Genomic DNA, 27,837 nt, shown 5'->3' on the forward strand with positions numbered 1-27,837 from the left:
TTCCCACGGAATTTGCCAAGTACCTCGAATCGAGTTAATAACACATAAGTTATCACCCTCCACAATTAACTTTGAGATTCCTAAGTATTTAGCTGCTAAAATACCTTCTTTTAAAGCAAGTGCTTCCGCAACAAGGATACTATTGGATCCGCACTTTTTTGCTCCCAACAAAACGACTTTACCATTGTGATAGAAACCAATTTACTTATTTACCTCTACTAACCCCATCGCTTTGTTACCTCTTCGGCTCTCCCCTTCCCTTTCGGTACACAATCTCGTCTGATCCCTAGCACCATTGTCACTCCACCAGCCACCAGCCACCAGCCACATGCCAACTTAACAATGGAAGGAATGTCAATGGGCGGCCCGATCATACACCGTCGGCGGTCGTTCAAAGTTCAAACCGCCATGGATCCCCGACCCGCCGACAATAACGGGTCATGCATGCACGATGATTATACATTAGGTATTCTTCATCCCCCAATTCTCTACCTTGAATTTCTATCATCGCATAATTTGAATTGTTTATATTTGTTCCGGGTATGAATTCCGAAGTAGGTTTGTTTACCACGCTAGCTTTGTCGAATAATGCCTCTTCTAGCCTTGATTGCTCTCCTCGGCCTCTCCTGCAACAATGAGCAAACTGAGGGCTTGGCTTTGTGCCAAGCGTACTCACTCCGACGCTCAAGTCAGTGAACTTATTGTGATTAAGTAGTATGTTGCTTGATGACGTGTATTGTAGAGAGATGAGAGAGATAATACCAATTTAAGTGGTTCTTAGGTTAGATTCTGGATCCCCTTCTCAATGAGAGAGGTGGAGTATTTATAGACTTTCACCTTTTGTCACGTAGTGGCCAAGTGGCCAAGTGGCTAGCAGGTGGAAAGACTGATCTACCCTCGGCCGAGGGACCCATGGCAGGCCGAAGGGCCCAGTTGACTCCATGCCGAGGGGTCTTGGATATGAGTACGCGGATGTGTCTCCCGGCTGGTTAGTTAGCAGGCCGAGAGACGGGTGACTGGCCGATAGGCCGTACCGGATATGCTGTTTAAAGTCGTTGACTGGCTGTGGATATCTTTGACCTCGCTCAATATGTTGACTTGGTCAGCGGGTGCAGAATATGCCCCATCAATATTATTTCTTTAATTTAATTAAACAAGATTGTGTTTATACTATTCAATCAAGTTACTAGTTGACTTATTACTCCCCGTTTAAATCATTTGCTTATTTTTATTTTATTTTATTTTATTTTATTTTATGTGAAAAGTATTTTAATCAAAGTAAACAAATGATTGAGACGGAGGGAGTACCTCTTTGAATTAACTTTGAATTAAGATCAAGTCATTGGCCTGCATATTGCATATCTGTGACAACTAGCAATTTCGGCGAAAACAGTAAACAAGGTTTACAAATGAACAAATGATTGGGACGGAGGGAGTAATAGTCTAATAGATAAGCTAGGAATTAGCCGTTAATAGTAGAATTAGTAGACTTAGGAGTCGTTTGGTTGCCCACTAAATTACACAGGAACTTTAATTCATGTGAATTGCAAAATGGGTAGGTTGTTTGGTTACCCCAATTCACATGAATTGGAACTTCCCATGAATTCCAATTCCTCCATAATGGAGGAAGTTGCTTACCTAGATCCCCCTAGGTAAGTGGGAATGCCTACATGAATTACAATACCTACATGTAACCAAACAACATTTTCTAATTCACATGAATTCTAAAATCATGTGATATGACACTTCCTAGGCATTGTAAGTTCCCGTATGTAACCAAACGACTCCTTAATGTAGTCAATATGTACGGAGTATTAATTATATGCAAATGGGAATTGTTTACGCTTAATTGTTGATATAGGAGCTGATGGGGCATATTTTGCACCCGCTGACCGAGTCAACATATTGACCAAGGTCAAAGCTAAAAGACAACAAGTCAAAAGAAATGAGGTCTAACCGACACAGCCTGTCGGCCTGCCACTTGGGTCTCGGCACGACAACTAGCCGGCCGAGAGACACATCCGCGTACTCACATCCAGTCCCCTCGGCATGGAGACAACCAGGCCTGCCGGCCTGCCATGGGTCCCTCGGCCGAGGGTAAGATAGTCTTTCCACCTGCTAGCCACTTGGCCACTACGCGACAAAAGGTGAAAGTCTATAAATACTCCACATGTCTCATTAACAAAAGACAACTCAATACAACCGAAATCTGGTATAAGCTCACTTATCTCTCTACAATATACTTTGCCAACTTATCTCTCTAAGTTTACTGACTTGAGCGTCGGAGTGAGTACGTTCGGCCCCAAGCCGAGCCCTCAGTTTGTTTATCTTACAGGAGAGAGCGAAAGGAAGAGACAATCAAAGACGTCATTCAACAAGCTCAAGTGGTCACAAATACTGCTTCGGAATTACACCCGAAACAGGAGCGTAATGGCTAGAATAGATGAGTTCTAGAGTATATAGATTTATTGATACTTGCTATGGAGTAATTTTTTATCAAGTCATTGTCCTGTATAATGCACGTCTGCGATAGCGCTTAAACATTAAATAAGTAGACTAAATCGGTCAATATTTATTTAAACGTCCAGTTGTTGTTTAATATACCTCTTAATTCATTGATAAAAGGAGCGTAATGACAAAAAGAATCAAGATTGGCCTTTCAATCAAGTTAGGAGTTCATTTTTTAAATCGTACTCCGTCATTCTTGTTGGATCTAGAGTAAATCATTTGATTGATACTTGCTGAATTATATGATCAAGTCATTGGTAACATTGGTCACATTTGGGGCCATCACAATTTATGACTAGAGAGACCAATAAAAAAACATAATGTAGTATACAATGTAGATTATCCAAAAAAAAAAAAAGAAAAAGGAAAAAGACTAGCTCGACGAAGTAAGATTTGATACTCCTCTTGTCCTTTTAATTTCACCATATCCTAACTCGACTAACGGCCGTAACAATAGGCGGAGTGTTAATCATGGCCCGAATATGAAGTGTCGATGGTCGTTCAAACTGCCATTGATCCCCGACCCGATGACAAAAACGGGTCATCCACCATGACTTTGATTCAGCCACAACCATTAAACCAATAGGTATTCTTCATCCACCAATTCTACCTTAATTATTTCAATCGCAAAATTGGAATTGTTTTAATTGTTTGTTTAATTTAAATAAACAGGATTGGTTGTGTTATCATCTAATCAAGTTAATACTCCGTAGTCGATCATGTTAAACTGTAATTCATGGTTGGTTTAATTCAATCGTGTTTTAATTTATTTCTGAATTTATGATCAAGTCATTGGCTTTGTATATTGCATGTCTGTGACAACTAACAATAGGCGTAAACATTTAACAAGGTTTTAGTATGTTGCTATCAATAAACTCGAATTACTCCCCTCATTCATTTGCTTACCTTTCAAGGTTTTAGCAAAATGATTTGGACGGAGGAAGTATCTCATTAACATTTGGAATAAGTAGACTTAATCTGGTAATATTCATATATTAATATTCCCTCCGTCACATTTATTTATTTATATTATTTGGGAGGATCATTTAAATTAAAGATAAACAAATGATTGGAATGGAGGGAGGATATATTTAATCTATCTTTGTCCCCACTCATTTGTTTAGCTTCATTAGGGGATCCATTCAATCATGCTTTTATTAATTCCTGAAATTATGATCAAGTCATTGCCCTGAACATTAAAGAAGGTTTTAGCAGCTTGTTTGATAAGCTAAGAACTAGCTGTTTACATTGACTTAGTCTGGTCATATTATATATGGAGTATTTAATCTTCTAGTTGCCGTTAAATTATATGCAAATGGGTATTGTTTAGGCTTAATTGTCGGTATAGGCGCATAATAACAAGAATAGACGAGATCCGAGTGTACGGTTTGATTGATACAGAATACTACTTGCTAATTTTTTATCAAGTCATTGGCCTGCGTAATGCACGTCTCATGCGACGACTTGCAATCCGCTTCAACATTAAATAAGTAGACTTCATCAGTCAATATTTCTTTAAACTTTCAGCAGTTGTTTAATATATGCAAATGAGAATTGTTTACGCTTATTTTCTGATAGACGAGCATAGTGACAAAAATAATTGACGGAGTATTTAACTGAGTAGTAGCGAAACTTGGATTATATTCTAAACTTGTGAAAAAAATCCTCCATTTCCCTTGTTTTACAAATTTTTTTACTGAGTATTATTTTCTAAGAGTAATGTTGAGTAGATCTTGCCTCTGTGTACCATACTGGTGATATTCTTGATTTGCTAGTTCCTTTTTTTTTTTTTTTAAATCTCCTTCCCATTGTGTTTCACTCAATATACCTTTTGCTTGCCACAAAAACGAAATAAAAAAACCCAGAAAGTGAAATAGGAAAAAGAGGTCCAACATGTCGGTAGAATCTGGAGCTGTAAAAGTTGGGCAATTTTTCTTGTCTGCGATCATTTATAAGATAAAAACATACGTAAATTATATCAATGAATGTGAGACGAACCTCATAGAACTTCTCAAAGGACTTGAGAAGTTACGAGGGATTAAAGATACTATTGATGAAAAGGTCTTTGAGCGAGAAGAAAAACTTGCAAATACTCACTCCTAAAGCAGAGGTTTGGTTAAAGCTTGTCAGGGAATTGGTTATTGATGAATCAATGAAGATGCTAATGAATACGGATATGAGGGTAGCCAAAATTATGCTGAGGTTGATGAAGAATGATCTCAAGAAGTTGGTTAAAGATGATGGTAAGATGCGTGGCCTGGTGGTGAAAGTGATGAAAGATGTCACAAAAAGAAACAAAGGGCGGTAGTAGTGAAGTTCCAGATATGAATAATAACGATAAAGAGGTTAGTGAAGTGTTGGAGAAGCTTATGGAGGAAACTTTAAATGAATTTAAGCGAAATTATGCAAAATGATGAGGAAATGGCTATTGCTGCAATGCATTTGCTAGAGAATTATAAGGAGAAATTGGAGGAGCTCACAGAAAAGGATCCGGAGGTGGCAGAAATTATAGCCAAGGCCAGGAAGATGAGCGACGAGGAAGAATTTCCAAGTGATAATCATGATGATGAAAATGGAACGAAGGACAATGTCGCTGCGAATGTCGATACGCTGAGAAACAAAGTTACAAATTTGCTTAAACCAGTGGGGGATTTAATTTTGAATGAGGAGGCGTTGAAAACATTGCCCGAGAATGTAAGGTTAGGAGTGGAAGCAATGGGCGTTGTTATTGGGAATAGGAGGGGGCTGAAGGCAGAGTTGGTCGATTCTGAGAATATAAATAGCCACAGAAACTGTTGTTGTTGTATGATTTCCTATAATTATTTCTCGGATCGTTATTATATGAGTGTAGCGGCCGAGGCTATGCTCGTCACAATCAAGGAAATAATTGGAAACGAACCTGGGAGTGAGGATGTTACTCGGCCTGAAAGAAGAGGTGAAATGAAAGCCATCCCAACAAATTTGGCGGAGTTGAAATCCAGAAATGAGCTTTTTGAGAAAATAATAAAGGCACTCGCTTCCAAAGATGTTAATGCGCTTGGTGTCTTTGGAATGGGAGGCTCAGGTATTTTTCTTTATTTTTTTTTCTAATAATACTGCTTTTTGTCCTCTATGATTTCTCTACCACCCAGCCCTTATCATACTTTCTTGACATATAAAATAAATTAAGGTAGACGACAAATTGGTGGAAAAAGTTGCAGAGAAGACGAAATGGTAAAGGCTGAAAACGTTTTCGCCAAAATAGATCTTAATGTATTTTGTTCCTCATTTTAAAGTTTTCACATTCTGTTTAGTTTGAATTTAAGTCGGGTTATGCAATCGTAAACTTTAACTTGTGATTATAAGCAGTCTAACCAATACTATTTGTAAGCATATACTGGGTTTAAGGTCTTAACCAAATTAACTTGTAAATAAGATAACTTTGCTAGAAATGTACTACGTACTCCATATTATTTTAGAATATTCCGACAAAAAGAAAAGATAGTAATATTTTATGTGTCGCATAGTTGTTAGTATATGACATTTTTCGTCTTTCAAATGAAGTCTGACTTCCAATTTTATAAAATATAAAATATAATACTTCGAGAAAATTTATGAAATTTGTATAGTCAGATTCACAATGAAAATTGCATTATAGGACTACATTTGGTGTTTCCCATTTATGTTCTTGTAGAAAATTTTAATTCCCGAGATTAGGTACTCTGCAAATATCTTTGAGATGTACTAGACTCAAATGCAGACTAATTCAAATCATGCTCGGAGCAAAAAAAAATTCAACTATTCATTCACTTTTCTTTTTCTTTACCAATTTGGTAGTTTGGCCTCCTTTGTTCTTAATAAACACGAGACGGGTCTGGCCTTACCCGCGGTGGAGGAGAAAAGTCTAACTCACAAGCCCAAGAATGCTCTTATCTCCCAAAACCAATTGGCAATGGGAGAAACACCCCTAGACCTTATAAGATAGACAATCTCTCTCTTTTTCACCGATGTGAGACTCACAAGTGGATTTATACTCCAACACACCCCCTCACTTGTGAGCCCACTTAAAGATCGGTCTGGAGGGACTAGACATCCTCACAACCGTCACAGTGCTCACTCGACCCGAGGGACTGGACTTCCTCATGCTGAAACCGGAGGGACTGGACATCCTCACGGCGGGTCGGTGCACATAAAGGCTCAGTTTTAAACACGAGACCCAGGTCTTTTTTTTTGCCTTGGGCTCTGATACCACTTCTTGCAATATGTGCACTGTGGTGGTAAATCCGCATCCGCCTCTCCTGCTGGCAAAGGGTTACCTCTTCCGCGTCCAACACCAGTCCTTGCAGACATTGCCACCTCTGTTTTCTCCTCTTGGATGCGTGTGACAGCTTTGTGGCGTTCTTCTCGCAAGACAAGAGCATAGGCACGACTCAAGGATGTGAGGCTATCTTCCATCAATAGGTTCGATCGAATATGACCATATAAGGCAGTATTCAATCCCATAATGAATTGGTGAACCTTTTCTTCCTCTCGCTCTTTTGTCAAAGCCGCGCCTGCTCCACAAGTACAAGTCGGTACCTTGCTGTAATTGGCTAACTCGTCCCATATCGTCTTCAACTCGGTATAATACTCAACCACAGAACGGGTGCCTTGTTTGCACTCATTCAAATCACTTTTGAGTTGATGGACGCGAGGTGCATTCCCTGCCGAGTAGCGCTCTTTCAATTCATTCCAAATTTCGGTCACAGTGGCCGAAAAAGTAATGCTAGGATGCAGTTTCTCGTCAATGACATTCCGCAACCAAGCTTTAACCATGGCATTGCATTGTCTCCAAGCCACAAATTCATAATTGCTTTCGTCACTGTCTGCGGGTTTCTTTATGGAACCGTCAACGAACCCCAATTTGTTCTTAGCGTCGAGTCCATTGCACACCGCAGCTGCCCACAAATCATAATTGTCACCATTGAACTTAGTTTGTGTCAACGACAAACTAGGGCTATCCCAAGGATGGAGGTACAGCGGGGATGAAGGCGGTATCGTTGTCTTATCACCACCTTCAGTTCCCTTTCCCTTACCACTGCCGTCTCCGTTCTTAGTCATGATAGCACAAAAAAAATGATTCTTAAAGTAATTGTTTTATGTATTTGAAGAAAAACGTATATGAATTGCGGGTGCGAGGATCACACCTGCTCCGATGATACCATGATAAACACGAGACGGGTCTGGCCTTACCCGCGGTGGAGGAGAGAAGTCTAACTCACAAGCCCAAGAATGCTCTTATCTCCCAAAACCAATTGGCAATGGGAGAAACACCCCTAGGCCTTATAAGATAGACAATCTCTCTCTTTTTCACCGATGTGAGACTCACAAGTGGATTTATACTCCAACAGTTCTCAAAACAAAGCCTAGGTTTGATAAATGATGAAGAGGGCAAAAAACATGAAAATGTCAAAAATAAATTACATTTGGTAGGCCTTTGGCCTAGTTCGTGCTCAAACAAAGCCTAGGTTTAAAACATAACTAGTTTTATACCTTTTTGTACAGGTCGTAATATCAGGTGCTATCATTAGATACATGAACATATAATTGAACGTGATTAAGTGTTCAATACCGTGACAATGTAAATAGTCATATTTGGAAATTCGAATATTTGATAAATATTAGATTTGAATATCAGATAATATACAACCGTATTTTATTAGAATTATATTTTAGCTATTTGACATGTTAGACCCGTTGAATGTATGTTTTAACATAAGTAATTAAAATAGAAGTAAGAGATAGGAATAAGAATTGGGCTGAGGATAGAGGGTAATTAAATAGAATAGGAAATATGGAGAGACCCACATGTAAAAACTCAACAACCAATGAGAAGTCTTTAAATAACTTTAACTTTTATACTATGTAGATAACTGGTCATATTCTGTAGGATAAATAAAACTTTCTTTTAAGGATTCTTGTAACTCAAAATTAGTTAAAAGCATTTGCTGCCACTATAAAAATCTTATTTTTCAAAACTGCCATTATACAATACTTTTTTCTATAATCGCCATTGTAAAATTTACATTTCTTAGGTAATTGCTATTCGTAGTATTTGTTGCTTGCTATTAGGGCTGAGAATCGGACCAAACCGCCGGACCGGAACGAAGACCAAAAATAAAAATTTAGTAGGCCAAAGACCGGGCCTAAAACTTTCGGTCTTGGACCAAACCCGAAATATTTGGTCCGGTCCGGTCTTGGACCGAAATGGACCTAAAATTAGTTTTTTAACCCTTTTGTATACGATAATTACATTTTAATTCCGCTAAATAAAATGCATTTAAATAATTAGACGACTTTTTTTATGAAAATAATTGACAATACTAATTTATAGTGTCTTTTGAATAGGGCTGTTCACTCAGTGGTCCGGACCAAAGACCAGACCGGACCGGACCATTTGATCCGGACCAGACCGGACCGAATTTTGTTTGGTCCGGTCCACGGTCCACCTATTTACGCTACTTTGGTCTTCGGTCCGGTCCTGGACCAACCCGAATAGACCGCGGACCGGACCATGGACCGAAGTTATGTAATAAAAGAATTTTTAAATTTCTAATATTATTAATTTTATTTTCTACTTTGTTTACACGTATTATAAGATGTGTAATTATGTAGTTAAATCTCGTAAAAAAATAATGTTGTTTATTTTGATCATTACGAACTTCTCGAGTTCTAGTTTTATATGCTAAAACATGTCAATGACAATAATATTTGGTCCATTTGGTCCGGTCCGGTCCACGTGTTTTTATGGTCCAGACCGGACCGGACCAATATTAATATGGTCCGGTCCTCGGTCCACCTCTTAACCCTTATTTGGTCTTCGGTCCAGAGAGTTTGGTCCGGTCCGGTCCGATCCCGGACCAATGAACACCCCTACTTTTGAAGATAAAATCATAATATTTTAATGTTGCGTCATTAAAAACATGAAATTTGGTCCATTCGGTCTGGACCTAAATTAATCGGTCTTGGACCGGACCGAAGACCAAATCTCGACAAAATGAGGACCAAGGACCGGACCAAAATAATTTGGTGCGGGTTTGGTCCAGACTAAATGGTCTGGTCCGGTCCAATTTTCCGTTCTGGACCTAAATTTGCTCAACCCTACCTGCGATAGCGGGTTTACGAGTTAACCTACAAATTTAATTATAACTCAAATACTCCCTCCTATTCTAAATAACTCTCCCCATTTCCTTTTTAGTCTATTCACAAATCACAATACTCTCCCTATTTCCTTATTTGGCAAACTTTTATACTTATTTTAATTACCCCACCTCACAACAATACCCCACAATTCTCATACTTTATCTTATTTTAATCACTTACTCCACAACAATCCTTATTTTAATCACATTACCCCACCACAATACTTATTTTAATCACACAATACCTTTCATCTCTCCAATCTTCTACTCCATTCCAATACTTTATCATATAATACTCCCCTCCCTTAATTCCCGTTCCCTCCATGAAAGGGGAGGGTTATGTAGAATAGGAGGGAGTAGTATTTTTAGTGTTGTTAGAATTTATAGTTTTTTTTTGGTATTTTATTCAATAGTATTTTTAGTGATTTTAGGTAATGATCATTTGTACTATTTTTTTTACAACACATTGGAAAATTTGCATAAACTATGTTTGAACTTATTTGACTTTCTTAAACCTTTTTTTCCCCCCCTTTTCGTGCATACTATACTCCATTAAAGCTTGGTGGTTCAAACTCATTGGTGATGTTTTTTATCAACTTGAATTGTCTACCTCTTATTGTAATATATAGTTTTCCTACAAACTAAATTCTTTGAGTTCTATATATTTGAACTTAATGTTTATAAATTTAAACACGCTCATCAAGCATAATCAAACATATTTATATATCTAATTTGCAATAATTTTACTAATATATATAATAAAAAAAATTATGTTGTTCAACTGTAAGCTTAATACAAGAGTAACCTTTTGTTCTATGATTTTTATATACAATTTTATCATTTAAATTTTAAATAACTTTTTAGGTTTTATTCTAAGTAAATATGGAATAAGATATGGGTTAACTTACTATAGTAGGTTAAAAGGTCATCAAATGGCATTTTGTGACTTATATATGTTTAAGAGTGGCAGCATTAGAAAAAATAATTTAATAGTGGTAGTTTTAGAAAAATATTGATTTTTGAATGGCATCAAACGCTTTTAACTCCTCAAAATTACTACCTTTTATTATCAACTTTTTGCATCTATATAGTGGTACCACATTCTGATTCCGACAAAAAAAAAGGCTTTTTCCGTTGGAACTTGGATTATTCTCCCCAAATATCACACGAATTGCTTATTTACGCTCCATTAAAATGACTTAACTTGTGCTACATAAAAACTTTCATCTTCCATATTTGTGACACATTCATCAACCCACACTCCATCTCATCTTATAGCTTCATCGCTCATTTTTTTTTTTTTTTTTTGCTAAAATTACTCCAAACTTTGGGAATTTTTACCAGGTAAGTTAAGTCCTTCTTACTCCCGTACTATCCCCCTTTTCCTTATTTTTTTCATTGATTTGGTATTTAGGATTCTTCGTAGTTTTTGTGGTATTCTTCAATCAGTGCAACCTCGCTCCTCCCTCATCGTCTTCATCTCTATTATGGTTAACTATATCCATTCATGCCATTAAATTTCAACAACTTAAATAATTTCACAAGAGTAAAGCTCATATAATTAAATTTAAAAAAATTAATACTTCTCACCTATTCTGTTCCTATTTTTAAAGGTAACCACCTTATATAACGTTTATTATCCGTAACCATCTAATATGTCACTTAATTACCAAAATTCACACCTAGTTTTAACTACGGTGATGACTTTCTTAATTCCCGACTAGTTTTGCAGACTAATGAGTAAAACTTATGTAACATATCCAAACAATCACGTTTTCAATCTTCTTTAACCTTTCGTCTACTAACCCCACCCAACATCACCTCACCTCATCCAGTGATCTACATCTTCATCATCCACCACCTCACCTTACTTCCTCTCTCTCCCACTTCCCCAACCATCGTAACCACCCAATGTAGCCAATCACCTCGACCACCACTCACTTCACAAACCACCAATGCACGAGTTCCACACCCAAAAAACCACCCCGGATGAATAACATTCATAACCCACCACTTAGTTTCAGCACTAATAATAGCAACAACAATATGCTGGAAATCAGGCCCGCTTCACCTCTAATATTCTCCTCCCCTCAAAATATTCAAATAGAGATGAATGTGGGGCGAGTTTGAGCGGGTTTGGGTCGGGCTACGATAAAAAAAAAAAAAAAAAAAAAAAACATGTTAGGGCTGGACTAGGCCAACTATATGGGCCTATTTAGTGAGCCTAAGCCTAATCGAAATAGGCTAGATTAGGTTTATATTAATAACAATAGTAGAAGTTAGAGGTGGCAAACGGGTCAATCGGATCAGTTTTGGTTCGGGTTCTTTCGGATCGGGTTCTTTCGATTTATCTTTTTTTTTTCGATTTCAGTTCGGTTCAACTCAGGTTGGATTCAGTTTTCACTTTTAATCGGTTGTAAATATTTCGGATTGGTTCAGGTTCCAGTTGGGTCAATATCGGTGCAAATAAAGTTCGAGTCGGGTTAATATTAGAGCAGATGAGATTCGAGTCAGGTCATAATCGGATCGGATGTCAAGGGATTAGGTCTTTATTCAAAACATTGAATATAATACAATTTTTTTTTTTTTAAAAGCAATAAATAATGTTTTTTTTGTATAACTATGATATAATATTAATTCATTGACGTCAAATGGTGACACTCATGTACAAAAAGACACCCTACATGTGACGCCTAGGTACATTCGGGTCAGTTCGGGTTTTAATGTTTGGTTTATGTCATCAATGTATGGGTTGAAATCGGTTCCGGTATATATCGGTTCGGATTAAAACAATTCAGGTTGAAACAGTTCAAGTTCATTCGATTTTGGGTCTATTTCGGATATTATAAATTCGGTTCGATTTCGAATCAATTCAGGTCGATGCAGGTTTCGGGGTAAAGTTCAGTTATACCTTTCGGGTGTACGGTCAGGTGTTGATTCAAGTATTTTTGATCGATTTTTCGGGTTCGGTATACTTTTGCCAGGTCTAGTAGAAGTGAGAGTAATGAAAAGGATAAATTACAAATAAGCACCACGTATTTACGTAATTTTACAAATTACCACCACGTATTTGCGTTTTTACAAATAACCCCCGAACTTTTGCGTATACTCCCCAATCACCACCATATTTTAATCCCGAATATCATTTTTCTTATTTTCCGTCTTGTTAAGTTACAATTTATGCTAAATACCCATATTACCCTCATTTAATTACAAAACTATAGATGAGCAACAACATTTCCGTCTCTACGAACAAAACTAAACTCACAAGTGTTAAAATTCATAGCTAAAGCACTAATATTTCTTGATCCAGTACACCAAAATGGCTTGATGGAAACCCCCCTGCCTTTAACATCCTCGCCAAAGACAACGAATCGGATTCTAGAATTATATCTTCAAGCCCCATTTGCACAGCAACTTTCACCACGGCAATTTCTGGTCCCCATTGCACCCAGACTCCAAATGCCTGCATTTTTATTTTCTTACAAGCTCAAGCCATGCACTAGGCCAATAGAAAACCAATTCATCGAATTGTTTTAATCAATTTCCCTGCAGATTAGGAAATGTTTATATCTAGACAATTGTTTATTCTCCCTGTCAATTCTCATCATGGATTATGATGATACAGGAAAAACAACGTTAGCCATACAAGTTGCCAATAGCAAAGCAAAAAGCGTATTTGAAACAGCGGTAATGGTTGAAATTTCAGAATCTCCAAATATAGAAAGCATACAAAATCAGATTGGAGATGGACTTGATTTGGATTTGAATAATGTGCATGGTATACGTGAAAAGGCAATCCGCCTACATAACAGATTGACGCCTAAAGACGAATCAGATGGGAGGAAAGATGAAAAAAAGATACTCGTTGTCTTGGACAACATTTGGAAGAAAATTGATCTGGATCAAATTGGAATACCTCGCAAATACTGTAAGCTTTTATTGACAAGCAGAACAAAGGATGTCTGCAAAGAAATGGATGTAGAGGAAGGTAACATACTCGAGGTAGGTTTGTTGAGTAAGGATGAAGCAAAGGATCTTTTCAAGTTTCAGGTTCAAAAGGTGGTCACTATGGAATATAAATCTGTTGTTGATAGATTGCTAAAAAAGTGTAGAGGTCTACCTATTTCTATTGTAGCAACAGCTACTTCTTTAAAAGGTAAAGAGTTGCCATTTTGGCGACAATTTGCCGAGGAATTGGAGAAGCCTATTTCATGTCAAATCAGTGGTGTGCACCACGAGACATTCTCAATTCTTAGAACAAGCTATGAGGTCATGGCAAGTGAAGAGAAAAAGAAATTCTTTTTGCTAGCTTGTTTATCTCCTGTTGGTACAAGTATATCCATTGACAACTTAATGAGGTATGGTATTGGATTGGATCTATTTCAACATGTCAATAAACTTTCAGAAGCCATAGACTTAGCACGTACTTGGGCACAAGAACTTGTGTCGTCTTCAATGCTTCTAAAAGCTGATTCCGACGAGTATGTAAAGATCCACGATGTTGTCCGGGAGTCTACTATGTCTTTTGCACCAAAATCTGGTATAAATACAGGTAATCTTGAAACAAAAAATTATTAATAATTCTTGGCATTTGTTCAATGCCATTTCTTGCAGACATACGATGGAAGCTAATTAAATTATAACGTATAAAATAATGCAGATGGACATATGTTTTTGGTGGACGCTATTCCTAGATGGATCTGCGAAGAGACTTTCAATAAGTACACTGGCATATCACTTTTGGCTCAAGCTAATTACGTTCCTCTAACTGGTGTGAAGGCTGATTTGCTACAAATTTTGTTATTGAAAGGCAATTCAGACCGCAGTTCTTTTCTTGTGTCTAATTTTTTCCAAGGAATGACAAATTTGAAGGTCTTAGAAATGTTATTCATGAATTTTGAGATAGGGCTACCAGAATCGATAGGCAAACTGAAAGCTCTCAAAACATTGCATTTAGTAGACTGCAAATTAGGAGATATTAAGTTGATTGGTGAGCTGGGGAGTCTACTTGTTCTTAGTTTACGTGGATCGTCTCTTGAGGGGTTACCCGATGAAATTGGGAAGTTGTACAAACTTCGGTTGCTGGACATGAGTAAGTGTCAGTGTAAGGAGCCAAGAATTCCCGCTAATGTGATAGCTAAGCTTTCTCTTCTGGAAGGGCTCTACTTGGGCAAAAGCAACTTTACAGAATGGGCTGTCATAGAAGGTACATCTAATGACACAGGAGTATCTAATGGTGCAGATATTGAGGATCTTACTGAGTTGGAGTTTTTGAACGTACTTGAAATAGAGATGCGAGGACCTATATCTTTACCCATTGGTACCCAATTTGTCGAAAACCTTGACAAATTCCAAATAATTGTTGGCCAAGATGATTTTGAACTCCAGCCTTCTCAAAGTGCTCTTATGGTTTCGGAACTTAATGTTAGCCAGGAGTTGGAAAAGGACAATTGTCTAAAGGAATTGCTAAAGGAAGCTGATTTCTTGGCTTTAAGGAGCGCAACAGTCAGCAATATTGTTCCCGAGTTGGACAAAGAAGGATATAGAGACTTGAGTCGTCTCGAACTGTCTAACATTGATAGCATGAGCAGGATATGTGAAGGGAAAGCTCCGACAGAATTGTTCTATAATCTATGTCACCTTGCAGTTTCAAAGTTGGAGAATTTAGAAGTATTGTTACCGGTTAATCCCCTCCCACTTAAAATGACCACATTAGGAATTTCAGATTGCAACTCTTTGAAGTACATTTTCAGTGAGGACGATGTGGTAAACAAGGAATCGGATATCATTAAGTTACCTTGTTTAAAAACGCTGGAACTAGATGGGGTTAGTAATCTCATAAGTTTTGTTGAGGAATCCAACAATGATGATTGTCGACGCCCAAGTTTCTTCAATAATAAGGTACGTGTGACGCCTTTTATACCATCTTACGGAGTACTCCCTCTCATTCACTATTTTCTTCCCTTTTGCACCGTCTCCAATGCTCTTTGACCGTATTTTTCGAGGTGTAAGTTGATTGTTACAAATTATATTTTGTGAATAATATTTTTATAATAAATATAAATATTTTAATTTTATTTATTGATATTAATTATTTTTTGACTTTTTTTCAGTGAAAGTTTTCAATTTTGACTCAAAAAAAGTGAAATGGGAAGATAAATAAGATTGAGGTGTACTTTTTTTTTTTTTTTTTTTACTATGTCCCTTTCTTATTTTATATATTTAAAATTGGCTATTCTAATATAGTCGACTTAAACTCTACATTTGTTTGTTTTCTAATTATAAACTCAGAGGGTGTTTGTGTTTGTGATATGTCTTTTAGCCTTGCCAATGCGTCTAATGTTGTGTGTGTGTGTTTTTTTTTTTTCTTTTCCTCCATGTGCTATTGATGCGTAGGTAATGTAGGGAGGGATCAAGTTTTACACAGAGTTGTAAGTATACTGTACAAGTATGTGGTTCGTACGTAGAATTGAAATGATTGTCCTCATACGAATAAATTAATGTGTTTTTTAGGGGGATATGAATAAATAATGTTGGATACATGCAAATTTATCCATATTTTCATTGTTTTTCATCAATTTCATAACTCAATATAACTAGATTGTAATAACACTTAGTTTTATAATGCGTTATTTGCGTTTAGATGTATAATTTATGAGCTTTATTTGAAAGAATTTGAGCTTAGATGTATAGAATTTATGGGCTTTATTTGAAAGAATTAGAACTTCTTTTTAAAAATGTTGGAACTTAAAAAATTATAATAAAACTCAAAAATAATTTATGTAAGCTCAATTTGATTTTAATTTTGACATTAAAATATAACTACAAAATTATAAAAGTTCGAAAAAAATACACATAAGCTCAGTGGGTTAAGGACCCTACCCAAACCCTTTGGGTCTTACCCTAACGGGTCGAGTATTAGTCTTCTTATTTTAGACCCCACATTCTCTCTCTTATTTTCATTTACATCCACATATCATTCTCCCACTAAATTCTACCCAAAAACCATTGTGGAAAAACATAGAAAATAGGAGGGGTATTATTTATAGAATTTAAATTGACAATTCACTTATTTTTCATGTTTCTCCTTAATATATTTTGATTAGAGAAATAAATAAAAATTTAGATCGTAGCAAATAATAAAATGAGTTTTTTTTTTTTTTTTTTTTTTTACCGAGAAATTAATGATGTTAATTTGCAAACATACGATTGGTAACTTATCTCAATAAACAAAAATCAGCCTTTTATAAGACGTGGTCATGTTAGAGGTAATTATTAACTCTTGAATAATTACAATGTTTAATTGGGCATTTGTCACCAAACCGTATCCGTATATACGGATTCCGTATACACGGTTTTTCCGGCACCGAAAACCGTATATACGGTTAAACCGTATCGGATCCGTATAGTGATTTTTGCGATTTTAAAACCGTATACCCGATACGGTTTTCAAAACCGTATCGGGTACACGGTTTTGCTCACCCCTACTACTAACTAAGCCCAAAAAGTTCAGAAATCCAAAAAAATGCAGATTGGTAATTTTCGGATCGGATATCCGAAAATTTTAGATTATTATCCGATATCTGATCAGATATCCGATCATCTGATCCGAACTGCTTTTCGGATCGGATATCCACTTTTTCGGATCAGATCCGGACCGGATATCGGATCAGTTCGGATAATCGGTTTTTTTGCTCAGCCCTAATAGTATATGTTAAAAATACCACTCACTATTCTAGGCGGGAAAAGTGGGAGTTTCGCCTATTTATTCAGTAAATAGGGGATGTAAAATATTTATACAAGTAATAAAAAAATATTTCACAAAATAATCTTTTGAGCTAAAAGTTCCTATAATGTGTAAATCCAAATTACAAGCTATTATCATTCATATTTGGTTATGTTTCAGGTTGCATTGACATCCTTGGAAAAATTGTCGTTGGGAAATAACATGAGAATTGTAAAGCTCTGGGATAAGGAATCGAATCTGCACAGTTTTCAGAATTTGAAGAATCTACAAATTAGTGAATGTGGAGAAATGGAGAGTATAGGATTGTGGTCTATGTTTCTTTCTCTTGTGCAACTTGAGATCCTATCAATAAACAGTTGCAAGAAGATGCAGCGAGTCATTAGCGATGGAAGTGAAACACAACAAATTCCTAAAGAAATTATCCCATTTCCCAAATTGAAGAGCCTGGACATACAATATATGGAGAACTTAGAGTGCTTCTATGATGGAAGTTGTAAAATGGCATTTCCAAGTTTAGAAACGTTGAAGCTTACTTGTGAACTCATGACAAAATTTGCGGGGGGCACAAGTTCAACGGCTTTTTTTCCCAAAACGGTAATACTTCCTCATCTTTTTATGTCTCAATTCATATTAGGACTCATTTAAATTTTCAATATTTTCACAGGAAAAGAGAATATACAAATAAACACCCCAAAGAGTGTGTTTGCACTTTGTAACTCTTATCATTACTTGATATAATCTTCACAATATTTTAAATGATTACGGGTGATGTGTTATAAAGAGAATTAGTCGAACACGGGATTGGATATAAAATCCGTTCTCACTTAACTAACACAAGTGTTTCTTTCTCCACATTAGAATTATATACTCTCTCGAATAGACCAACCACCATAGCTTATTGTAAATTGAAGGGAGTATATCTATGTTTTTTTACTTTTCCTCGAAGAGACCAACCACCACAAACCTTTTCGATCAATAAAACTATAAAAGATCGCCGTACACAATGTCCGGTTCTCATGCTTTTCTAAATTGGCAATACTGGTTTTTTGTGGGGTCCATTTTACAAAATATTTTGAACAACCCAATTTGGTATACTTTATTTTTATTTTTGAAGCAAAGTATACTTTATTTTTGTTTTATTTTTAAAACTAATGTTTGAACACAAATTCTCATTGAAGATGGACACTATCCTTCGCAGTTATCCTTGAAGCTTGTAACGGATAGTGTCCTCTTATAATATGTAGGTGGCACTATTCATTTAAATTTGAATTTGAAATTCATTATTATAGTTTAGTTCTTGGGTGAAATTATGATTTATCTTTGTTTGAATTAACGGGGTATTATGTAAGGTTAGCCTTCCGAATACTAATAATTATTTAAATTTTTATTTCAAATTTGCACATTTTGCTTGCCTCATAATTTTATTTCCCACAGCAAGTTCAAATTTAATTACACCAATATTTATATACTCGAGTTTTTCTATTTAAGAGGACCTCAAAATCACGACGTTTCTTGGTATGTTGGCCCATTTTATTTTTATTCGTGTTTAGAACATGAAGGGGAACTGGGGAAGGATAATTTAATAAGTATGTGAGACGTTTTGAATTATACTCCCTCCTATTCTACATAACCCTCCCCTTTCATGGAGGGCACGGAAATTAAGGGAGGAGAGTATTATATGATAAAGTATTGGAGTGGGGTAGGAGATTGGAGAGATGTAAGGTATTGTGTGATTAAATAAGTATTGTTGTGGGGTAGGGTGATTAAAATAAGGATTGTTGTGGGGTAAAGTGATTAAAATAAGATAAAGTATGAGTATTGTGGGGTATTGTTGTGGGGTGGGTTGATTAAAATAAGTATAAAAGTTTGACAAATAAGAAAATAGAGAGAATATTGTGAATAGACGAAAAAGGAAATAGGGAGAGTTATTTAGAATAAGAGGGAGTATTTCGTATGAGTTTGATACTTTGAACAACAGTATGACATTAACTAAAAGATCTAGAAGACACTTTTGGCCCTGTAATTTTCATTTTTCACCTCCCAGTTGGACTTAAGTTCTTACTTTACCCTTTTTGTTTGTTTAAGTAGTCCAAATATGTTATCTAATCACTGAGGCTTACACAAGATATCGAGTAGGTCTCTCTTACGACGATCTTATGAGAAAATATCAATATTTTATGATAAAAAATGATCATTTACTGATAATATGTTAGTATGTTACTCCCTCCTATTCTCTATGTTCTTCCACAATTGTTTTTGGGTAGAATTTAGTGGGAGTATGATATATTGATATGTGGATGTAAATGAAAGTAAGAGAGAGAATGTGGGGTCATAAGATATTGAGTAGGTCTCTCTTACGACGATCTTATGAGAAAATGTCAATATTTTATGATAATATGTTAGTATGTTACTCCGTATTAATCAAGTTGTCACTTTTTAACCAAAAACCTGATGATAACATTTTTCAAAAAATATTCACATTTTATCGTGAAATGGTCATATATTTATCCGTCTTATTTCATATAGAGAAAGTTCGTGTTAAACAACAATTTGCCCAAGAGCTCATATAGCCTGATTTTGTTATAAGTCAACAATATATATGAGACGGGAAAGATCATGTAATGCTTTTTATAGCCTTATTTCATAATTAATGTGTATAAAACTTACAATTGTGGTTTTTGAAAAAAATGATTTGGTCATAAAATAAATCAATGTCTTATTTCTTATTTGTTCGAAGTTTCTCTTATAATGACATCTCATTTCTATCATAAGCGGTCCATATTTGAGTTAATATAAATGATAAGTAGGTAGAGATTAAAAAAAATGGAATTGTATATAGATGCTTCATCACTCACATAGTCACATCTAGACGAGTGGCTGTTTCTACCCGTGTTCCATACATACTCTTATATATAAAGTGATTAAAACGTCCGAATTATTACACTTTTAAGACAGTTATATCCGTTTTAAAGTTACTATTTTGTTTTTCCCTAAATATTTTACTTTCGTTTTATTTGGCATATTTAACTCTATTTAAAGTTAATACATATACTTCCATATTAAATAAGAATTTGTGAAAACTTTCTTGATATGGTTTTGAAACAACATTATAAATATTATTTTATATAATTCCGTGCAATTTTGCACGGGTTTTAAGCTAGTGTATTATATTATAAACTCCTTTTTTTACGGTTGATAAAAAAATCAAAATAAATGAAAATGAGTATTGTTATATGATTAATATAAATTCTGTCTTATGAGATGGGAGAGTGGCGAGAAGGCGAGTGTTGACTTTAGAGTTGGTATTGATATGGAGGCTTAAATTTAATTTGTGTTGGTTCAAACATATTTTAGGGTTTATAGCATTTACAAGCGAGTTTGTATTAAAATATAGAGAAAAATTGTTGATTTACATCCTTTTAAAAACCACTTTTTGAAAATTACATCCAATATATCACTTTCGACAGAATTTTACTATCAAAAAATAGAATCCGGGGAAATATTGACGCCATTTTAAAATTTATTCACTTAAACATACTTTTTATGACGAATTTACCCCTATCTTTTTACCTTTACTTTCTTATTTGTCACATTATGTCTATATCCCCATCCACCTCTGACACCACTCTCACAACTTGTCCACCACCATATCTCTTACATAATCTCAACAACCACCACCACCACCACATACCCACCTCCTCCACAACCCGCCGTTCAGCCACCACCTCCATCACCATCACTGCTACTTGCCCAAATTTGCCACAACAACCGCTACCCATCTACCCCATTCACCTCCATCATCATTACCTCTTGCTCACCATCACAACCACCGCCGTTCCAATGTTCCACCACCACCACCATCGCTTGCACCTGGTTCACCTGAAACCCTCTCCTTACTCTTAACACCCCCACAACACTACCACCAAACAACAACAAAAATCCCCGATCTATGAAATTCGTGTCAAGAGGATGGCATTTCAGGGGTTAGGATAGTGCTTCAGAAGTTTGAAGTATGAATATTTTTAGGGAAACATTGATGGAGGCTGATTTGCTGTAGGCCCAGTGGTCGGGGCAATTTTGACATCTTGGTGATGGTGGTGGTGTTAAAAGGCATTAGGTTGTGGCGTACAATGGTGAGCAGTGTTGCTTTCGATGCTTTCGGAATTGGTTAAGAGTTGTATTGATGGTGATGGCGTCAGGTAGTGAGAGATGCGAAAATGGTGGAGCTTAGTGGGGTGACGGGGGTGATGGTCGTTTTAAGAGGGGAAGTAGTAAGAGAAGGAAGAAAGAATATGTAAGTTTGAAATGTTATAATAGGGGTATATCGGTCAATTTTTGACAAAATTCACCGGAAACGTCATCGTGGTGCAATTTTCAAAGAAAAGTGATATTATGGATACAATTTTCAAAAAAAGAATTATATAAGGTTTGTAATTTAAAAAGTGGTTTTAAAAGGTTGTAATCAACAATTTTCTCTAAAATATAAAATAAACATGGTCGAATAAATAGTGTTCTGTATGTGTTTATGATAAAAAATAATTATATATAAATAGGTAATATTATACTCCCTCCGTTTTTTTTTTCGTTTTTTGAGGCGACAATTTGACTTTACTTTTTACAAAAATATAGCTCAAAAAATAAAAAAAACTATACCATTAAATTTCTTGTGGGAAGAGCTTTCATATGAGTATACATTTCATGATGTGTTTCATTTTATTTCTCGAAAAGTGAGAACGACATTTATAAAAAACAGAGAGTAAAAAAAAATAGACGTACAACTATAAAGTAAAAGTATATATATTAAAGCATAATTAATTATTCCTACATATCTGGATATATGGAGGAATTTCATATTTAATGGAGCCAAAGATTCATTACTCTTTGGTTCTGGATTATGATGGAATAAAGCAAAATGGCTTACTAAAGTGGCTGCGCTTCTTTCTCTTATTTCTCTTGTGAAGTAGTGGTCCTTCGATGCAGTTCTCGACGCAATTTTCATTTTGGGTCATTCGGAAACAACCTCTTTGTGTTGCTAACACAAGGGTAAGGCTGCCTACATCTAGAGATGGCAATCGGGCCACTCGGGTCGGTTACGGGTCGGGTCACAGCGGGTTGGGTCATATCGGGTTCGGGTTATGTCGGGTCAGTGACGGGTTCGGGTCGGGTCGTCTTCGGGTCGGGTCATCAACGGGTGGCAAGTCGGGTCGGGTCCTTAGCGGGCCAGTGTCGGGTCGGGTTATCAACATATATTTTATCTTATATATTTCGTTTTAGATGGTAATTTTATGTTTAAATAATAGGTAGGTGTATTAATTGTAGTTTTAAGTGAAAATAATTAAGATAAATAACAATTTAGTGTTATTTAAACCATTATTAAGCTAGTTCATTATCGGGTCATCTATCGGGTTGAGAAAATATTGGGTCACGGGTCGGGTCGAGTCGGTTCAGATCGGGTTCGGGTTCGGGTTGTAGAAAATAAGGCTGTTATCGGTTATCGGGTCGGTTCGGTTTCGGTTCACCTAATTTTCGGGTTGTATCGGGCCGGGTTTCGGACGGGTCGGGTCGGGCCGGGTTCCTCGGGTCGGGTCAGGTTTTGTCAGCTCTACCTACATCCGACCCCCCTTACCTCGCAATTTGCGGGAGCCATTGAGGCACTGGGGTAATGTTGTTGTTATATCTGTATATATGGAGGGGATAGTTTTCAAAGAAATTTTTGATAACTGTAATTATATTAGTTATTTAAACTTTTATTTTTAATATTTATGCATTTGATTAAATTGTTGAATATATAATCCCGTGTAATTTTGTTACACGGTTATAAAACTAGTTGAGTTTAAAGCAAGTCGTCGAGTGACAACCACTGAGCGACTTTGGTTAGTTCTACCGGGTACACTTAGAATTAATTTTTTTTTTTTTTTGCATTTTTTATGTTAAGTCGAGTAACTGAGCGACTTTGCTTCAAGTCATTGAATTTCGAGTTGCTCAATCAGTCAATCATTTAGCAACTTATGTGTTTTCTGTATGTTAGTTTTTTTAGGAAAGTCATAAATTCCGGAAAAGTACACACACAGAAATTCTCAAACATTTACCCTTCTAAGTTGTCTTGTGGGCCCCAGGAAAAAAATATTGCAGTATATAGAAAAGGGTTCTTTAGGTACATTGCCCATATTTCAAGTGCACAAATTCTTGTTTCAGACCGACACTTTTGGTCTTATTTGTCAGATGGATAAAATGTTGTCATTTTTTAAGAAAATGTAACCAATTAATTCACAAAATGTTATTATTAGAGGTGTCATTTTTTACCCTGAAAATGATGTGAACAATAATAGTAACATGTTATCAAAAAATAACAACATTTTATTGTAAAATGATGACATGTTAGTATGTTACCGGTCTTATTTCAGACCAAAAGCAATAGTCTTAAGAAAAACGGATTGTTTCAAGTATATTAGTTCATACTTTCTTGGAAATATGGGCACTCTTTTTTTAACAGTACTAGTAAGGGGATTAGTAGATGAGTGAGAGAAAAAGCTACGATTACACTCCGTAAGCGAGCGACTTTATTACGACCCTAACTTGAATTTACGTGAAACCATTTTCTATATTAAGTTTCATCTCAACCCTAATTCTTAATTTTTTTTATTTTTTTAATCTAAACACTACTTTTTGAAAAATTATCTTTATTGTCTTCCGCCACATGCGACCGTATTGCTTTACTCGGTTCCCTCCCAATAAATAAATAAAGTCTAAGAGTATTTATTCACCGCTACTGAAACTGGTTGACTGAATTAATTAATTAATTAATTAATCATTTAATTGCAGATTGAATTCCCCAGTTTGGAGAGTCTATGGTTGTTTGAGCTGAGCGATGAAGTGAGGGTGTTATGGGACTTACCTGTGGGAGAAGGTCAAGGAATCTCATCTAACCCTCTCCCTAATTTAAAGACACTCTATATTAGGAAAATCAAGTTGCCATCGATCGTCTTTCCGAGTTTGTCTTACCTCACAGTAGAAGACGTAGGTGATACCAAATTCCTATTTTCATCGTCATCTGAAAATGAAGGATGTGTTGGGACATTTTCCCAATTTCCAAAATTGGAACAACTAAGGATTCAAGGTTGTCCAGGACTACGTAAAACAATTTATTGAGGATGATGTCTCCACTTTGCTATCTTGAATTTTTGTGGTCGATTGAGGACCTTGTACCTCCAATCTGCATTAAACATAGAGGTCGTATCTTTACATCTTTTCAAAAATCTTCGTGACATTTATATATATGACTTGGCATGTGAATATTTATTCTCACCGATGGGGCTTTCAAACAATTACAGTCACTTGAAGAGCTTAGGATTTTTAGCTGCCCAAAGTTAGAGGTGATAATCCGAGGAGGTGACAAACATACCACCGTTGTTTTTCCTCTGCTTAAGAGATTAAACTTGCGGGATTTGGAGAGTATGAGCAAGTTGTGTTCCATTTCGGACATCCCACTTCACTTCCCATCACTTTTAGCCCTTAAGATAGATTCGTGTAACAAATTGGAGTCTCTTTTCTCCGGAGAACCAAATCAAGTCGTAGAATTACCATCTTTGGAATATGTGACAATTGATGACTGTGATGCCATGAAGTCTTTCTCAACCAGACCTCTAAAAGCACCTAAATTAAGACAACTATGGGTATTTAACTCGCCCGAAATGGAGTGGTTTTTATCGAGCAACTCAAACGCAATGCGGACCTAGAATCGCCTTCTCTCGAAGAACATCACTATCGAGAAATGCCCCAATATGAAATCATTCTCGCCTGCAGTTCTAAGGGCTTCCAGATTAAGAGAATTCTCTTTAGCAAAATGCAACAAATGGGAGTGGCTTTTCGACGGAGAACCAAATCAAGTCGTCGAATTATCATCTTTGGAAGATGTGACAATTAAGGACTGTGATGCCATGAAGTCTTTCTCAACCAGACCTCTAAAAGCACCCAAATTAAGAGAACTGAAGGTGTCTAACTGCCCCGAAATGGAGTGGTTTTTATCAGGCAACTCAAACTGCAATGCAGACCTAGAACTGCCTTCTCTGAAGAACATCGCTATCAAGAAATGCCCCAAAATGAAATCATTCTCGCCCTGCAGTTCTAAGGGCTCCTAAATTACAACTCGTGAAAGTCGATGACAAGCCGTATCCAATTGCCGAGATTGAAGACTTAAATCAAGTCTTGAAATCTGCAAACAGCAGTGAGCAGACTGACTGCTGCTGATGAAAACGACTTGTAAATTAAGGTGCAATTGGGATCAGTGGTGGAATACAGCGTGGAAACAACAAGTTTGCAACTGAGGATGATGATGGTATGCATGACTCAATGACTGCCAATAAAATTCCTGTGTTTTCTTTTCAATCTGCTTTGGTTTTCTTTGTTTTGGGAGTATTTTCTTTGTATAAGGCTGCTTTGTGCACTTTGTGTTCGTTCTACTTCCTTTTTTTTGGTGTTACTCTGTATATGAAAACTCTAAGCTTGTTTTTGCCTTTAAAATTTAGTGTCCACTGATTCGGAATTTGATTTATTGTGTCATATGAAACTTGAGAGGCATATATATGAATTGAGAATCAGAATCCCTCTTTCTGTAGTTTTTCTTTGTTTGTATACAACAATGGAAGTACATTTTGTAAATTACCCAGCCCCCGCTTATATCCTACAGGGAAGGCGACATAGTATTGTAGGAGTATGTAAATGGAGATGATGTATTAATCTACACAAAATTAGGACCTCAACCTAAATTTGGGTCTTTATCTGTAATTCCAGCTGCAACTTTGTGATTCCGCCTTCTGCCTCTTCCACGTCTTGGTGGGTTTCTCCGACTTGGAGGGGTTTCGGCGTGAGTGGATGGCGGAGATGGCATTGGTAGAGGTGGTGGAAGCAGAGACACAACTGGAGAACGACGAATAGCAGCTAATTTTTGTGCTTCCTTTTGTGCCAAGACATCTTTGTGATAACCCTGATTATCATAAACAATGTATAAATTTTCCATTCGTATTAGCTAAGCGAAGTTTATGGTATTCTGACTGTCTCATTAAGATTCGAACTACTACAGACGTTTTAACTGATTAAATGTCCACTGATTATGCAGAGGAAGTCATCAAGTAATGGAATAAAATTAAGGTGTGTTACTGGGATCAATCGTGGAATATCGTATGGAAACTACAAGTTTGCAACTGAGGATGATGATGGTATGCAGGATTGCCAACAAATTTCCTCATTTCTTTTCAATATGCTTCGGTTTTCCTTGGTTTGTATGTTCTTTGTGTAAGGCTGTTTTGTGCACTTTGTGTTCGTTCTACTTTCTTTTATTTGGTGTTACACCCGGATATGGTAACTCAGAAATTTTGCCTTGAAATTTTTATCGTTTGTTGTTTACAACTTCAAAATTTCGATTTCACTTGTCATATGAAACTTGAAAGGCTTATAATCTTTATTTTATGATAAACCTATTTGTTGTAAAAGTCTGAACTTCTGAAAGAATCCAATTCATGAGATCAGTTCTTTAAAAGTAGGCTTAATTTTCGTATTTTTGTTTGAACGCCCACTTTTGAGGTGTGATAAAATTCGGATTAAGGAACAATATTGGCATATCAAACGGGGATTTTTTTTGGCCCAAGGATAAGCGGATTCGTGTGTTAAGCACAATAGATTGGAAAAAATAACCCTACAACTTGAACAATGCAATTGTTCCTTGCAGAGTCCGAGTCCGAGAACATGTTGAATCTAATTTACCTTTTGTGGACAGCGGGGCCGCCCACGGGGGCGCTTGGGAGAGAAAAGAGAAACAAGCGTTTGCATTTTTGTATGGAGTCGTCACCAATTTTTATGGGAAATTGGAACCGTTCGAGTACCTCGTGTCATGTCAAGACACAAAGTAGAGACATGAACACTAAGCAATCGTTACCCTTAGCATTCTATGTCTAGAATGACTCTCGTGGATGCCAATGAACACGGGTGTTCACTGGAGTAAGGGGTGAGGGTACGTATTAGGAAGCTCTTTTGATCGAACACCTAATCCCGCCCGCCTCGATAGCGGCATCTACTAATGATTAGGGCATTAATAATAGATGAACCTCTAGAAGGTTTGTTCTCATGCCACATAACCTATGATACAAACCTATCTATCTACAAACCTCATACCAACAATAGATAAACCTTTTTAAGGTTCATAACGTGGCCCACACATATTATTCTTCTTCTCACACTCTCTTTCTACAAACCCATATACTACCTAGTAACCATTCCCAACAACAAACCTCAACACTCATGTCTAGTAATAGGAGGTTTGTTGACAAACCTGAAAAATAAAGGACATGTCATCGCACAAACCCGTTGACAAACCTCTATTGTTAGTGCCCTTAGGGAAGTTATTCGTACTTGATATATCGTCGG

General features: G+C 36.4%; 2 protein-coding genes across 2 annotated transcripts in view; both read left to right on the plus strand.

The window, feature by feature from the left end:
* LOC141592760 (putative late blight resistance protein homolog R1A-4) overlaps positions 1-27,837 on the plus strand; it is a 127,990-nt gene that overhangs the window by 10,170 nt on the left and 89,983 nt on the right. The window lies entirely within an intron of this gene.
* Positions 209-26,032, plus strand: LOC141592754 (putative disease resistance protein At4g27220). The gene is made up of 8 exons (XM_074413553.1): positions 209-466; positions 2,966-3,094; positions 4,631-5,572; positions 13,297-14,223; positions 14,332-15,572; positions 17,578-18,012; positions 24,241-25,091; positions 25,410-26,032. Exons 3-7 carry the CDS (start codon positions 4,894-4,896, stop codon positions 24,565-24,567), a joined length of 3,609 nt encoding a protein of 1,202 aa, XP_074269654.1. The 5' UTR covers positions 209-466; positions 2,966-3,094; positions 4,631-4,893; the 3' UTR covers positions 24,568-25,091; positions 25,410-26,032.

The sequence above is a fragment of the Silene latifolia genome, chromosome 7, assembly GCF_048544455.1.
Source record: "Silene latifolia isolate original U9 population chromosome 7, ASM4854445v1, whole genome shotgun sequence".
Lineage (NCBI taxonomy): Eukaryota > Viridiplantae > Streptophyta > Magnoliopsida > Caryophyllales > Caryophyllaceae > Silene > Silene latifolia.

Coding starts and splice junctions, on each gene's coding strand:
- LOC141592754 (XM_074413553.1), top strand. CDS start 4,894: ATGAATTTAAGCGAAATTATGCAAAATGATGAGGAAATGGCTATTGCT. Junction 5,573..13,296: donor CTTTGGAATGGGAGGCTCAG/GTATTTTTCTTT, acceptor ATGATGATACAG/GAAAAACAACGTTAGCCATA. Junction 14,224..14,331: donor AAAATCTGGTATAAATACAG/GTAATCTTGAAA, acceptor AAAATAATGCAG/ATGGACATATGTTTTTGGTG.